Consider the following 17,243-nt stretch of genomic DNA (forward strand, 5'->3'; position numbering starts at 1 on the left):
GTTTTAAGAAGCAATTTCTATTTGGATGGATACTGTAACAAATAGTGCTATGATATCTAAATACAGCATGAACACCCACGATACAGAGCTGCACCCCATTGTGCTATCAAGGGAGGGCGTAGCATTCCTGTTGAGATCAATAAATACAATAGCAGTGTACACCCTGATATATGCACGCATAGCAGTGACAGTATTAATAAATCCATTGTCGATGTACACAGTAACTTGTGGACGCCTATTGACGTCTATGCCAGTGAATGCAGTGTTGATGTGCGATGTACTGTACGTATAATAATGAGAATATTGGTCAAGATGATATCCGTGACCGCCATGTTACACATACTCACAAACTCGTATTGTTGCTGCTGGAGCTATCCGAGATGATCCCCCCCCCATCAACCCAGTCAGAGATACATAGTCAGACAGGCCCTGCGACCCAAGCATACCAATTGACAGGTGGCTGGTGTAGTTATACTCAGCCCAAAGACAAATGCGCACCAAGGGAAAACCCTAATTGGTCCCACAGATAGGTAATCACACCTCAAACAGGACCGAGGAGATTGACCCCAATAAAACACGTATGGCCAAAGGCGTGTATTCCTAAAATACTACAAAGTTAGATGCCACATGTAGTTAGGAACACAACTTGTCCACCCTCCAAGGTACTCACTGGCTCACAACACCGGACATGTGGACATGCACACCCTGACGCACACCAGCTCTCCCAGAGGTCAAGAGTCATCTGTGTCCCCCTTATCATATGGTTGTACTGGTATTTATGACTATGATACTTTTCAAAGAATGTCAGTGTTTTATTGTACCCACAAAATGCATTTATATGTGGTCAAAGCTTCTGTACTCTGAGACGGTCTTCAGATGTGCCTCTGTCAATACTTTCCCGGCTGCTGCTTTGAATTAAACCAACTTGTTCCTGTTTTGCCAAATGCCTCATGTCTTTTAATTTATTTGAGGTAAATTCTTATTTGAGCAACATTCCAACAATTTACCCCAGATCCATTTGTGTTTACGAGGACACTCCATATATAGGCCCCTCCAATTTGGCGCACCTGTCCATCCCTGCTCGCCATGATGCCAGCCTAGGTGGGTCCTTCAATTTTAATTTGCAAGCGATGTCTCCATTGGCAATTACTGTTGCCATGCCTATCAGGCCTAGGGCTCCTCTTGTATCTCCCAGTTGGTCTGCCACTGCCAGTAGGGCTTGTTTAGGTGATAGTATATATGGTACCCCAGCACCCTAGTAAGAGTTTCAGTTGTTTGTCACAAATAGTTGGTAATTGAAGGGCGTTGCCAGGTATGTGACAAAAGTCTGCATCTGGTTAGGGACGTCAAAAGCAAGTCCGGTTCAGGAGTTTGCCTGCTTGGTGAGGGAGGAGGGAAGCGGGGGGGGGGGGTGTGTAAGGTATTTTGCGTGAAGGAAGTATAGTTGTATCATTCTTAATTTGGAAGAATTGCGATTTTGCGAGGAATCATGTCATATGTAGAAGGAGTCAGCAATGCCACAGCGGGGTTTGTTGTGTCAGTTTGTGTTCCTATCCAATGGAGCGTCGTGCCATTCTCCAGTTGAGAAAAACAGCTCAATTGGGTTCTGGGAGCTGCTTTGGGAGAGGATTCCCATACATTAGGTACCAGCACATTGTTCAATCCCAAGTGTGAAAACAAAGCATGGTATGCTGGGTTGTCATATCCCCCTAACAGCCAGTTATTAATAATCAGGATTTGGGAGGCTCTATAGTACAATTGAAGATCAGTGGCCCTCACACTCTCATCATACGTTGACTGCCTACATTTCGCCCAGTCTTAGCGGGGAGGCCTGCTTGCCCATATAAAACTCCCTGAAATGGGCGCAAGATCTTGAAACCATCGGTTCGGAATAATTAGAGGAAGGTTTATAAGAATGTAGAGGCACTGGGGGAGAGCCATCATTATAAATAGGGCTTAACATCTCATCACGTTGACCAGGAGCGATGCCCAGCACTGAAGCTCCACATTCACACACACGGTGGTAAGAAGGGGTTGTCTTGTTGAGGCTCCAGGTCAGAGCAGGCTTGCATGAGATAAGTATCCCCAAGTACTTGAAGCAAAGTCTTTGGATGGGAATGAAGTCTTGCCACATTGTGGGTGAGGCATCTCCTTGAAGAGGAATCAGTAGGGACTTGCCCCTATTCACTCGAAGGCTGGATGTTTCTGCATAAAGGTCAAGTATCGGATGCAGTGTGGGCCGGAGGATCCCCAGAAAGATGAGAACATAGTCTGCATGAAGTGCAATGCTCTCCTCTGGATCCTCCCTGCACTTCGGTATCGCAACGTATGGGTCTAGCCTTAGGTTGAATTGCTAGGGCAAATAGGAGAGGGGAAAGTGGGCAACCCAGGCTAGTGCTCCTTCATATGGGGATCAGACAGCACCCTATTGACCAGTGCTCTGCCTTGAGCCTGAAAGTAGAGCACGTCAATATATCTATGTAGTAAACTGGGCTTCTGTTGAAGTACCGCCCCTGACTTTTTGCCTAGTATTTTGATGTAACTTTGACTGAAGTGTATTGGGTTTCTGCTAACTAGGTCCCCAGTACCAGTGTTCTTTTCCTGAAAATGTAGAATTGTTGGAACCATTAGCATCCTCTGTACATCCCTAGTAAATGGTACCTAGTGCATAAGAGACTAAAGAGGATCCCTAAGGGCTGCAGGCCGAGTTGTGCCACCCTAAGGGACCCCTTAGCAAGCACATGCAAGACTGCCATCGCAGGCTGCGTGTCTTGATGCAGACAAAAGTGAAAACACAACTTTTGCAGCGTGAATCTTTCTGGATTCACTATGCTGTGCGTTATTCTGCGGTCTAGTGGTTGGGTCCGGAATCGTAGTCTTTTCTTTGTTTTCTTGTTTTTTTTTTTTTGTAGCCCGGGTGGGCGTTGACATCCCACCTTTTGGTGTCCTTGCTGTGACGTTGGCATGCTTCCTGCGGAAGCTCCCACCCTTGGGTGCCATCTTCAGATTCTTTTTTCCGCCGTTGGGTCTGGATCGTTCCCGAGAGGGCTCCAGAGATTTGGAGAAAAGAAGAAGCAAGACTTGAGTTTTTGGAGGAAAAACTTTGAAGAAGACGAAGGAAGACTACACCATCGAAAGGACGACGAAGAAGGGAAAGATTTCAAGATTTCTCGACGTCCAGAGGAGAATGCGCAATCAGGGGGCCCCCTGAACGCAAGACATGGACAACACACCTTTCAAATTCTGCCGCAACTGCCATCATAAGTACGCGCAGAAGGACTAACACCCAGTCTGTAACCTCTGCCTGCTGGTCGACCACGAAAGCAGGGATTGCAACGCCTGCTCCGCATTCACCCCGAAGACCCTTCGACTGAGAGAGAGGCAAAGGATAGCAAACTACACCATGCAGGGCAAGGACCAACCTCCGTCTCTTCGAGACCTGTGACTCTCGACCGACGAGGAGGACTACGTCGCCGAAGAAGACATCGGCTACACGGTCGCAGAGACCGATAATAAGAAGACTACTGAAAAGGTAGGAGACTCGACGCCCCAAAAAGGCCTGAAAGACTCTCGACAGTCTACCCAAGACTCTCGAAAAATCGAAGGTAAGACCCAGAAAGCGCCGACGCCGAAAACTTCGGCGTCCGCTGCGACATCCAGGCCCAGCGGATCCTCTCAGAAGGACTCCCTGGCGCCGAGGGACGGCGACCAACCAAAGTCGTCGAAAAGCCTCCAAGAAAGGGAGCGCTCGACTACGAAAACATCTTCGAAGTCGACGACGAAAGACACAAGCCCAGTCTCAACGCCGAAAACAGCCTCGCCGCCGAAACCAGTCTCGACGCCGAAACCCATCTCAACGCCATCTAGCGCGCCAAAGAGACCGGCACAACTACTCGACGCCGAACAGGCGGCGGAGATGGAAAGAAAGAAGAGGAGACTCGAAGCAGAGATGGAGAACATCCTGCAGCGAAAAAAAGATTTCGAAGAAAAAATGAAATCTTACACGATTCCTTCTATGCCAAAGTCACCAGAAGTACAGTTGGTCGAGGAAGAAGAGAAAGAATTCGAGGTAGAACAAGCGTCGGAGAGCTTGGAGGATCTGGCATATCAGGAAGATGATAACGCCTATTACGAGGAGGAGAGAGATGGTGAACAGAGGGAGTACCAAGAATCGTCATACTCTGATACACAAGAGTCAGACTGGCAGGACGTCGAAGCCAAAAGTCCAGAAGAGGGAGTGGATACATATCCAGCGAGGCCCTCGCCACCGGACGACATTGGGCTCTACAATGAATGCATCAAGAACGCAGCTACAGCGTTCAGGGTCAAGCTCGAAGAGGAGGTGCCGAAAGGGGATTTCCTAGTAGAGACACTACTCCCAATGCACGCTAGGAGCCAGTACCTGCCAATGCTTGAAAGCATCAAAGGGCAAGGAAGAGAGGCATTCAAGGAGCCTGCTACTTGTAAACCCGTCACGCCAAGGACGGAGAAAAAATACAAGCACTCCTCAAAGGACCCAGCCTCCATACAGGGGACGGTCGCTGCTGACTCTATCATCACGGCAACAGCAAGAAGAAGGGCCAATGTGCCAATTACTTTGGGTCCACCCCCTGATAAAGAGTGCAGAAGGATGGACCTAACAGGAAGAAAAATCGAAAGGAATGCAGCTATGCACTGGCGCATGGCTAATTCCAATGCACTACTCAACAGACACCATTACCAGATCATGGAGGAACTGGGGCAATTGGTGAAACACCTCCCTCAGGAGCACCAACAAAGGGCATCACACCTAGTAGAGGAGGGCAAGAACTTGGCAAACTCTTGCCTAAAAACAGCGCTGGACGGGGCAGACACGGCCAGCAGGCTTATGATGCTGGGCATCACTGAAAGAAGACAAGCCTGGCACAGAATATCAGGCTTTAAGCCGGAGGTGCAACACAACATTCTGAACACCCCGTTCAACGGTGAATCACTGTTCGGAGCAACAGTGGACGACAAGCTCTCACAGCTCAAAAAAGATAATGACACCGCAAGATCCATGGGGGCCTTGCAATTCAGAGGAGCGAAGAGAGGGACCCCGTCACGGAGACCTCACAGGAGAGGGGGGAACCAGCCGGGCAAGAACTAATAGAGGGGCCAGGGGCCCATTCGACAAGAAAGAAGGGGGCTACTATAGCCTTCTTGGCAAACACTCCCATTCAGGACAAATGCCTGGCGGCAACATGGGCTTCTGTGCACACGTTTACAAAACACTACTGTGTGGACATCCAAATGAACAAGGAAGCACAAGTGGGACAAAAAGTGCTTCAGCACATATTCAAGAACCAAAGCTCATCTTCCACCCAGCCGCCACAATAGCAACAAACCGCTACGAAGTCTATGCACAGCATAGTGAATCCAGAAAGATTCACGCTGCAAAACGATTAGATTCTTACCTGTCGGTGTAGTTTTGCAGCTTGAAGATCTTTCTGGATTCACTAGCGTACCCACCCACCTCTGCCAAAAAGATGAGGCTGGAGAAAAGAGGTGGTAAAAATAAAATAAAAGACTTTAATGGAACTTTAAGGTAAAAAGCGGTAAAAGAAAAAATCGAAACATTGCCATACAATTCAGAAACAGAACACAAACGGGAAAGAAAAAAAGAATCCGAAGATGGCGCCCAAGGGTTTGAGCTTCCGCAGGAAGCATGCTGACGTCACAGCAAGGACACCAAAAGGTGGGACGTTGACGCCCACCGGGGCTACAAAAAAACAAAACAAGAAAACAAAGAAAAGACTACGATTCCGGACCCAACCACTAGACCGCGGAATAATGCACAGCATAGTGAATCCAGAAAGATCTTCAAGCTGCAAAACTAAACCGACAGGTAAGAAACTAATCGATTTCATACATCCGTGTGAGCCATATCCTCTACCACTGCATGTAATATTTGTAAGTCACCTCTACAGCAGGCCTAACAAGACAAGGTGCTGAATATTCCATGTGAGGTAATTCCTGCATGAGCAGATATGCTCCGGAGTTGGTCAGTCCTATTACTGCCAGTACAAGTGACCAGGGAAGCCATCTTAAGACATGTGCTGGACACGGCTGAAAACAAGTTCCCCAACTACGTGATGGCTTCCCTGAAGATAGAGTTGTTTGGTATCCAACATCTCATATTGGTAAACCCTCACTGCGGCCAGTGTTAGATGTACCAATACATGCACCCAGAGGGCACCTTGGTGGTGCTCTCTGAAAACCTACCAGCCTCTGGTGAACTTGCTGACTGGTTTCTACTAGCCTTCCACCAGAGTCACTGTTCTGACCTCCTAGCCTGTGCTCTCAGGAGACCTAGAGCAAAAGCCTGTCTGGGAAGAGGGTATAACACCCCCTACTTCAGGATGACCTGCTGATTAGCCTTCTTTGGGCGGCAAGCCTCAAAAGGCTGCCGCCTTTGAAATGTGAATCTGGCTTCCCCTCACAGGAGAGGAAGCTGCCCCATTCTCCAGGAGCCCCTATGGCACCTGGACAGAAAAGAAAATTAGCTAGTGAGGTAGGCGGGCCACCTCCAGGCTTGTGCTGCCCTTAAGGTGGGCTACATTGAGGTGGACACAATTTTTAAGAAGTAGCCATTTTTGTGATGGCACACTCGGAATCCTGGGAAAGGGCTATTCCCACTACCCACAGGATGTGGTCATATTCAAGGCTTAGTGACCCCAAGGATCAGTAGCCCATTGGCTACTATCCCACACTCACCTAACACCACTAAATTCTGGCACTAGAGAAGCAGATTCTGCCGACCTACAAAGAAGGACACAAAGAGCCGCAAAATCAGAAGACTGAGGAGAACACCTGACGTGGGCCCAGTCCATCTGACCTGTCTGCCATTACTTGTCCAATCTGCACCAAAGACGACTTGTTCTGTAGCTGTGTGCCTCCAAAACCTGAGAGGACTGTCTGCCTTCAATAAAGAGCAACACCTCCCGAAGAACAGAAGAACGGTTCCCTGCATCCTGCAGAAACTCCAAAAGCTAAGTCTCTGAGACCTCTGGACCCACCAAAACCCGACACCTGAAGCAATCACTGCACCCGTCGCCCCTGGCCTGAGCCAAAGTGGGCCAACGGTGTCAACCAGGTCCTCCAGCCCTTCAGAGTTCAAGTCCATCATGGTTTCACCCCTTCTGGACTCCCCGATGTCACTTGCAGTCTGCATACAGGCTTCATCTACCGCGACTGCTCTGGTAAGGAAAAACTTGAAGCCTAAACACACCTCTGCAACCGTCGCCCCTGGACCTTGAAGAAGAGGACCAAAGGTGCCCCCTACCCACCCCTTGTCTTCCAGCTTCGCATGGTGCCCCCTACCCACCCCCTGTCTTCCAGCTTCGCATGGCCGGAGGTCACTTACTGGTTAGCCAGACTGGCTTCCTAGCCTGCAACCTGTTTTTACAGTGACTGATCTCCATTGAAATACATTGGTCATCCAATACTGTTTTGCACCCTTGTGTCACTGGTGGTGTACTGCTGGTGCTACCTTGGAACTTGCCCACCACTCACCTTAATCCCTGGAGATTGGTCTTGTAAGTCATTGTACTATACCTGTTTGCAGAACGTTTTCTTCCTTCTATAGGATAACATTGCAGAACTCAGAAATTGCACTATCCACTTTTTATGGTAATGAGAATTTATATCTAAAGCTGTACTTACCTGAACGATTTTATTATGATGCCTAAACATATATAAAGATACCTGCTATTTTTATTAATTGGTGTGGATCTCCTTCTTCCGTCTTGTGTGTCATTTGTTCATCATTGTGTTTATTTGCAAATATCTTCACTCCTCTGTGTTAAGCCTAAGGCTACTCGACCGCACTGCTCCCTAATAGAGCACTTTGGGATTGCAAGCCCCCATCCACTCATAACAGAACCCCTGGACTCTTTACATGGTATATCAGATTTTTTTTATATATCGCATAAAGAACCAGCTTCCTACAATCTTCAAATCCTGGGGACTCCAGAACATTCCTAAAAATAATTCCAGTCAACTGAGTTGAAGGCTTTTTCAAAGTCAAGGAGGAGAAGGGCACATGGGTCCCTCAACTCCGTGAGTGGGCCATTACTACCTGTACCCGTTGCATACAGTGGCGGGTGCTGCGTTGGAGCAGGAACCCACTTTGATCTTGATGAATCAAAGTGGGAAGAACGTGCTGCTGTCTCTTGGACAGAATTTTAGCGGATATTTTGACTTTGGTATTTCTAAGGGATATCGTGATACTGGCTGGTTGGTACGAGGTACAGTGTGTAGCTGTTTGGGCTTATTGGGGAGGACCACTATTGTGCCCAAGTAGTGTTCCGGAGGGAAGTGGTCTATGTCGGCTGACTCTGTGTAGAAGTTCAGTAACTGGGGTTCAAGGAGATCTTCAAAGGCATGATAGTGCTCTACTCGGAACCAGTCCGTTCACAGTATCTTAAGTGAGTTCAGCGCATGTATCGCCTCAATAATTTCCTCAACAGTTCTTGGCAGTCCTAGGTCTACTGTCTCACCAGGGGAGGTTGGTTGATTCGGGATATCATCAAAGAGGGGGTGCTGCTGTTCGCTGCACGGACATGGATGATGAGCATAGAGCGCTTGATAATAAGCTGCAAAAGCTGCTGCAATCTTTGCCGATTCGTTCCTCAGGAAACCCTCTTGGTCTAGGATTTCGTGGATTATTCTACTGGAGCTGATCCTGGTGGCCAGCTAATGCAGTCATTTCCCAGATTTATCACTGTACACCTACACCTGCTGTGTTGAGGCCCTACAACATTATCTGGCCTCCTCCAGAGTGAGCTCGCGGAGCAACTTCTTGGCAGATTGCAGATGATGTCTTGTAGTCTCAGATCTATGCCTAAGTTGATGCTGCTCCAGACAGAGAAAGAGAGTTTTGAATGTTTTAATTTCTTGCGTCTTGGCTTTTTCCCGACGCCGGGCAAAGCTGTTGGCCATGCCTTGAATATGGCCTTGTGTCCGCCATAGCATGCCAGGCGAGGACTCGATTTCGAAGTATGCTTGTACTTCAGTGGCTAGGAATTCCACACAATCGTTGTCAGCCATGTGTCATGCATTAAGCCACCAACAGGTTCGGCGAGAGGTATCTGGCCCCCTACCCCTAGATCTTGAACGGTAAGTGGTTGGATATTCTCCTAGGAAGGATTTCCGCCATGGTGACCTGTAAAGTATCAGTTACCGGCAGGAGCAGGAGGTCTGTGCATGACAGTGTCTTGTGATTTTCCGATGTGCTTTTGTGTATACACCCTATCCTGGGCATGCCAGACCCGCCAGGCCTCACAAAGGCCAAGTGCGGTCAATCACCCTTGCAGTTGGCTGGCTCAAGTTGTGCCACCATCCGTGGGGAGACCGTAAATAGTCTAATTCTAGATTTGGGGTAGCATTAAAGTACCCCCCTCCCTATGATTGTCATGCCCATGGAGAATTTGGATAAAACCTCAGTGAAGGCCTGTAATGTCTGAATGGGGCGATTGGGGTTGTTTGTACACATTGAGAGGGTTGTATTGTTGCCCCTCTGAGGTACCCCCACCACCCCAGTGTAACAGCCGCTGGGGTCCAAGACCACCAACGTTACCCTCTCCGGTAAGTGTCAGAATGTCTTTGGGTGTATCGCGTGGTAGTGTAGTCGAACATAGAAATGGTAGAACAGAAATCGAAACACAACATATAACCACATGCCCTCCCATTTCCCCCTCATACTGACAGATGTCAGTGTGTTGAGGTGGACCTCCTTCTGAACCAGGAGAATAGATGCTGTCATGCAGTTGTCAGTTAAGGTTTAGTGTGGTTGGGGTGGTAAAGAACACCAGCGTCCACACATATGGTAGACCGCAGAGGCCCCTAAACTCCACATCCTCTCCTCCAAGTGGGCCACTATTATTGGCAGTCTATTTTGGACCCTGCTAGTCGCCTTGGCCTCCTGTTGTTGAGTAGTTTAGACCATTTCTAGTGCGACCAACTCCAGCTTCCCAATAGGCTTTGTCTTCGGCCTTTGAGTCAGCCCCTGGAGTCTTTTCTGGGTTTCTCAAGTGTAGTCTGGGAAGATCATAATGTGGTCGGCCTGATAGAACAGGTTTCCCTTCCTCTTGTCCTCCTGTAGGGTAGCGTCTCCTGGTGATTGAGTATACGGACAATCAGTGGGCCTGCTGGTGCCCCAGGTGAGGCATTTTGGCCAGGGATCTGTGTGCTCTCTCCATCACAAATTGTTGCAACAGCATGTCCTTTGGCATCCAAGATATCGCCCAGTTTTCCAGGAAGTTAGCAGGGTCTGTGGATTCAGCTTCCTCTGAGTACCTGATGAAGCAAAAATTATTCCGCTTTGACCTGTTTTCGGCATCTCCAGCCCTTTGCTCTAGCGAAGATGTCGTGGACAAAAGCTGTGTCCTACATCGCCGGAATTCCGCAACTTCATCTTCCAGTGTCAAGATTCTGCCCTTTGCATCTGTGACCCTGCCCGCAATTTTACAGAGCTCTTGGTGCAGGAGGGAGACATCTACCTTCATCTGTTAAATTCTCGACTCCAGTGTGTCTCTGAAGGATGGTGGATACTTCAGAGGAATTGGGGGCCTCTGTAACATGCAGGACTTCACTCTGTGGCCACCACCACTGGTGGGCCCCAAAGTGAATCTACCAGTCTTGGTTTGGGTGGGATATGTGGGGCCAGATCTTTCCCCATGGTCCCCCACGTAGTTCATGCAGCCTTGGTGGAGACTGTTAAAGGGAGAGGAGGGAAGAAGAGACTTGTGATGCATGGAGCAGCTGTAGGGTGTATCCCGTTGAAATGCCTGTGGCTTTTCCAGTGAGGAGTGCAGACTCCCTCAGCCCAATCTTGTTCTCACCTGGCACGCTTGCCTCCCCACAAGGGAGGGCTGCATGATCAACAGTAGGCCAGTAGGGTTGCATGGACGAGGCAACAGGGTGTCCTTCGCTACTAATCCTCCATGCCGTCTTCTAAGGCACGCCCCTGTATGGCCCGCTTGCCCCCAGTAATTTGGGGTGGGGGGGCAAGCACACAAGCTGCTACCGGCGGGTGGGTGTAGGGAGCAGATCGGCAGGAGAGACGGGCCAACCGCCACGCGCCCAAGACAAGTGAATGGTGCATGAGCTGGCCTTAAACCTCACCATGGGCTGCTGGTCCGTCAGGGCGTCCAGCCAGCAGAGCCTTGTCCACTGCCTAGCCGGGATGGGCTGAAGACTTAAGGGCGCATTACCCCCAGCCCAAAACTGCAGGTCAGACAGGCACCCTCACCACTGGCGATAGTCATCTTGCACTTCAAGCAGTAGGGAAGAAGGTCCCACATTCTCGGGATCTTGTCCGGTCCTCCCTGGGTCTTGAAGCTGCAAGCTGGTCGGGGCAAGCCATCCAGGCTATACAAAGGCCGCCAGCCCCTCCTGCCTGGTCAATTGCCAGAGGTGTCTAGGATCGCAGTTTCGAACCCCAGGGGGTAATGCCCACCACTCCAGGGGTGATTAGGGTGATGGGCAGGGCAGATGATGACGGATGGCAGAGGAGGTCTAGCTGCATTTCTACAGTGCATCTGCCATCTTATCCGGTCAGGCCAGGTTCACTCTGCTCCCCTGTGACCGTTTGGGAGAGATGTGGTCTTGGTGAGATGTTCCAGAAATGTTTTTCATAAACTAGGAGCTGCAGCCATTAACACCTTAGCTGCTTTGGAACGTCCAGTATCCATTGCTGAACGTTCCATTGTGCAGGTGCGTTGGAACGTCCAACGGCCGACGGCAGCACTCCCGAGGTAGTGGTGCCGTCGGCCGCTGGACGGGCGCAGCGCTTAAGGGGTTAAATGAATCATGAGCTGGAGTAATTTATTTAGACAAGTCAGTACAGAGATGGGCATGTGGGTTCCCCGTTCCATTTAACAAGGAAGATAGTTTGGTTCGAAACAATGTCTAAGAATGGGGATTGAAGTTTTTATTTATTATTTAAACTGGAGGTACACAGCCTCACATTCAGATCTTGATTTTGAGGTCCATTCGAGGAAATGTTTTTTCTTCAAAATACATAATTTTTTGTTTAATATATATTGCATCTAAAACCCAAGTTCAATGAGATTGAAAATTAATATTTTATCATATGATCAAGTGCACACGGGTTTTGAGAATATTACTGGAGACCTTTTATAGCAGGATGGTTTTACAATTGAAAGCCATTATAGTGTATTAAGTACTATAGAAACACAAAGGTTGTCCATGCTCTGAAGAAGTTAAGAACTATCTGCGGCCTTTGATACGGTCTTGCACTCTATTCGAATACACAGACTATATGAGGCAGGAGTATACAGTAGTGCGTTACATTGGCTCATGGATTTTCTGGACTGTCGAAACCAAACCATCTGTTTCGACTCCTTCATATCAAGAACATTGTCAATCAATAAAGTAGTCCCACTGGGTTCCTGCCTGGGCCCAACATTATTTGACATCTACATAGTGCGTCTAGCACAAATCGAGTAATGCCATGGATTTGAGGTTGTGTCCTATGCTGACGATACCAAACTCCTCATCTCCTTATGGTCTGATCCAGTAAAAGGGAAATCTCAGTTTGCAAGCTGCATGAGGGAACTTGCTGATTTGATGACCAAGAACTGTCTCCAACTGAGTGGCGAGAAAACTGAGTTGTGTTATTTGAAAAAGCCTTGAACCTTTGGTCGGCCAACTGATGGCCAACAGAATTTGGCCCAACCCCCCCCCCTATACAAGGAGTAAAAATCTTGGTATAAAGATCTATCAAACACTGTCCATGAAAGACCAAGTCAAATCTACCTGTGGCACCTGTTTTACTACAATGCAGCTTTTAAGGATTTTTTTAACGTGGCTCACACCCAACTCTAGACTGACTTTAGTCCAGGCTCTAATCACCAGTCACCATATACTACAGGAATGCACTGTTTTTGGCAGAAAATGACACCACGCTGTCCAAACTGCAAGTTGTGCAGAATACAACTGCTTGGCTAATTTGTAACCTGCCCCCTCGCTCTTCTGCTCCCCCTATTTTAAATAACTTGTATTGGCTTCCCATTAGAAAACAGGCAATCTTTAAACTATGCTGTCTGGCCCATAAGGCACTAAATAAGGCCTTTCCTGCCTATCTGCACTCCAGACTGAAACACTACCTATCTGCACTCCAGACTGCTTAGGACCACAAATAGAACCCTCCTTGAGATTCCACATATTCGTATCTCCAGATATGGTGGGAGATCCTTTTTGGCCCCATTCCACTAGAACACATTGCCTCTCCACATTCATACCTTTTACGAATTCACGATGTTCAAGAACTTGTTAAAGTGGATATTCTAAAAAGTGCACTCTTGTCCTAAATAGCAAAGAGCTAAAATATTCCTCCAGGAGTGTGTCGTGGGCATGTAACATAACATAACAAGAGGTCTACAAAATAAATGGGAACACCAGATATGTCTTTGTATTGGCCACAAGGAGCAATGACGTGAGCAATCAGTTATGGAAGCCCTGGTATAGAACTCAGTCTATTTTGGCTACCTAGACATTCCTCCTATAGGCATCTCATTGCTTATGAAACTGTTGTTGCTATGGCAGGAAGCTGGCAAATTATGTCTTTTGGCTTGGGGTTGCCTTGTAGCAGTGACACCAGTGTGGTATTTGCTGAAGTCACACGGAAGGCCTGCAGTCACTCTCGTTCATTCTGTATGTCAGTAGTTATTGTGGACAAGACCTGCATTTGGATATTTTGCCGCCGGTCGCCGTACCATCCACCTCAGTGGCCCAGGGTGCAAATATTGTTACACTTCAAGAATGAATTGGCACTGGCCAGAAGAATTTCACATAAACCGTTTCTCTGTTTTGTTTTTTATATTTCTTTTCATTGTGTTCTCTGCAGCGTGATAGCATCTCTACAACAAACCCCCGGGGGCTTTTCATGATGTGTATCCCACCTCCAAATGTCACAGGCTCGCTTCACCTCGGCCATGCCCTCACAAATGCCATTCAGGACTCTCTAACTCGCTGGTGAGTTTGCACAAGGTGGAAGGGGTCTTGTTTTGTTATTTTACTGACTCTGCGTGTGCTAAAATGTTTTCCACTTTGTGTTGGGATTGACTGTTTAAAGAGGACGACTGTGTTCTTTTTATAAAACCTAACCACGCAATGGGCCTATCTGTACACTGTTTCTTTCTGCTAACATCCTGTGTATTTTTTTGTTTTGTTTGCATGCTTTTACTTTGCAACTAGGAAATTTGATCTCTGCTCCATGCAACTTCAGACTAGCTTTTTCTAATGTTCAGAACTGTCCACTTTGACATATTTTTTGTGGACACGGGCCATGCAGAAAGTGATCCTCCTATTTAGTGACATCTGAGAGGCAAGGATCAAGATACCTTTGTAAAGTCCTAGACTGTATCTCAAATTGGGGCAACCGACATGAACACAACTTTGTCAAGAAGCCAGGTTGTCTGTAATAGAGCTTCAACATAAGCCTTTCCGCTTTTCATTTGCAAAGAAACAGACTTTTGAGATTTCCAGTAACCAATAACCACTTTTACTGCTTCACCTTACCATCATACTGACCTCAGCAGGAGGAACATCCTACAGGCGAGTTTTGCCAGTGACACACACACCTAGGATGGAAGAAGACTTTTATCTGTACAGATTCGGATGATTGGCTGCAGGCGGCTAGCAGCTCATGAAAAGTTATGTCCATTGTTCAGAATCTGGGATTCTGGATCATTGTTTATGTTCTCTAGTCCTGTGACCGAAGTTCCGGTACTTTTGAGAGGTGATAGACGCACAGGAAGAATTGGATCCTTTGGAAGAGAGACCGCTTTCAACCTAAAAGAAATGTCTTTTTACTAAGAGCATATCAGATATAATCTCTCTTGGGCACAATAGCTTTTTATATCATTCGGCCTCATTCATGGTGGAAACTCTGGAAGTTCAATGGTCGAGGCACTGGGGAAAACTATAATGTTGCGTAACCTCAGTCCTTTTGAGTGGCTCGGCTCTACAAGGTTTGCTTTCACACCCATGGGTGACGTAGTTCAGTGTTCCACCTCCAAATTAAAAAAAAATGGTTACTGTTGCCTCACGGAACCCTACGTAATACACACATGAGGTGATGTCAATGCTTTTACTTTACCAACAGGGGGTAGTGAAAATCAAAAGAACTGTTCATTCATGATTTACACACTCAAGATCACTACAAACTAAATATATTTTTCAACATAGATTTATTTAAAAAATAGTTATTTTATAATGCTGAGGTTTAGTGCACATCATTTTGGTAACATTACAGAAGATAATAAAAAAAACGGCTAAGCTGTTCAATAACAGTGAAAACAGAGAACATCACAATTTATAGCCCCTACACCCTCACTGTGCTCTCCCGCAGATGACTAAATGAGCCTGAGTTTCGGAGGTGGTGCTCATACCTAGACAACAGGGTTTGTTGTCTGTTTGGAGTGGCTTATTAGCTATTTCGAGCACAAGGCCAAGAGCTAGGGGATGGTGTTTGTGCGAGAACACCATCTTGGCACCAAGTCATGCAGGCAGAATGAAATGCTTCACAGAGCCTCGGGGAGTCTTGCTGGAGGCTTCTTCTGTTGAGATGGAATCTGGTGCTGTGCTCATCTGGATATGTGGTCTGCATCTGTGACCTCAGTGAAGTTTCTCTCTACTTAAGAGGACGAGTGGTGGCCCTTACATACTAAAATATTATCGGATAAAAACCTCTGACATAGTTTAAAGGAATGTGGAATACAGACTGCAGGCAATAGAAGAAGTGTTTTAGGCACATGTTTAAGAAAATAGGAGTTGACTGTACGTCAATTTATACTACACCTGTTTGAAGATTTATTATGGATGTTCTTTTGATGTCCTTGACATTGATAAGTGAACACTTGTCCCAAACTGGGTGTTGCATGTTCTATCTAGGTTGTTATCCAAATGACTTGACTCTCCCTCAGCTCTAGGAATGATGAGAATGATAAGGTCGGATGACATTAGTGGTATTAGTGTTTATACCAGACATGAGTGAGTGGGCAGAAAATGGGAGAAATGTTGTCCGAGATGGAATTGGGGGCCTACCCGGAATGGAGTCAGACCTTAGGGACTTTACGTCAATAAATTATTATGACTTCTCCTAAATACTTTTCATGGTGGTTTCACAACACGAACATGGCAAAGGGAGAGCCTTTCTAATAATGCTTCCCTCATCGGCCCACAGTAACAGATTATTCCCCTGTTGGGTGTGGAGCTCATACAGGACCTAATCTCATACAAGGATCATGATCCACAAAGGAGTCCTCTAACTCCATAAATATTCCTGATCTCAGGGCATTCTACCTTGCCCAAAAAGATCCTTCCGTGTCACCCAAGACTGTGTTCATTTAGAAGGAATATACCATGATGATGTAATATTTACAGGCATAGAGAGATTTTGTTCCTGGATACTCATCAAGGAGAACGAGACTGTTTTCTTCATAACTGGAAGTTTAACTGGAAGATGTCGACATTATACAGGCTGATGCTAGTGAGGCATCAATTACTAAATCCTTGACCAGATGTTACATCCATGAGAAATAGCTCGGGTAGATTTCCCCCACCCCCCCATAGAAAACACAAAATACTAAGACTTTGCATGCAGATACCAAAACAACAAATTTAAGGATAACATTTAATTATAATTAAATTGGTCAAGCTTATTTGTCTGTGCTTTTTTGACTAAACTTCTATCAAAGAAAAGAATACAACAACTGATCTGATCCTTATTGCTTCGTAACGTATGCTTTGCTTTTTTAACATCTATTTTTTTCCTTTTGTTTAGTTAGTTGGAAACCACATCAACATATTTTAGTGCTGTTCACCAGTCTTTAGTGCTGTTTTTTTTAAGAAACACACATGCACCGGCGTGTGGGCTGGATCTCCTCTTCATGGCCCAATGTAAGATCTTTCGCTGTAGTCTCAGTCCCTAAACTTGGTGGCACTTCGATCTGCCAGCACAGTGTTTGGACATTCTAAGCGAAGCAAAATGGTCTGTTGTGGTTGTTACTCCCACTACTTTCTGGTTCCCAAGAAGGGCAAAGGAGGCCTACGCTCTATCTTGGACCTGCGGAACTTCAACGGCTTCCTCCGGAAGGAGAAATTCAAGATGCTGACACTGGCTCAGGTCTTAGCTGCCCTGGACCCGGGAGACTGGATGGTAACGGTGGACTTTCAGGACTCTTATTTCCATATCC

At 47.0% G+C, this 17,243-nt stretch overlaps 1 protein-coding gene across 5 annotated transcripts in view; it reads left to right on the forward strand.

Moving 5' to 3' along the window:
* VARS1 (valyl-tRNA synthetase 1) overlaps positions 1–17,243 on the forward strand; it is a 210,202-nt gene that overhangs the window by 74,163 nt on the left and 118,796 nt on the right. For all 5 annotated transcript variants that reach the window (XM_086924647.1, XM_086924645.1, XM_086924644.1 and 2 more), the window contains exon 8: positions 13,892–14,019. In XM_086924647.1, the coding sequence (XP_086780773.1) occupies positions 13,892–14,019 (128 nt within the window). The remainder of the gene's footprint in view (positions 1–13,891; positions 14,020–17,243) is intronic.

This window comes from Lissotriton vulgaris, chromosome 5, assembly GCF_964263255.1.
Source record: "Lissotriton vulgaris chromosome 5, aLisVul1.2, whole genome shotgun sequence".
Taxonomy (NCBI): domain Eukaryota; kingdom Metazoa; phylum Chordata; class Amphibia; order Caudata; family Salamandridae; genus Lissotriton; species Lissotriton vulgaris.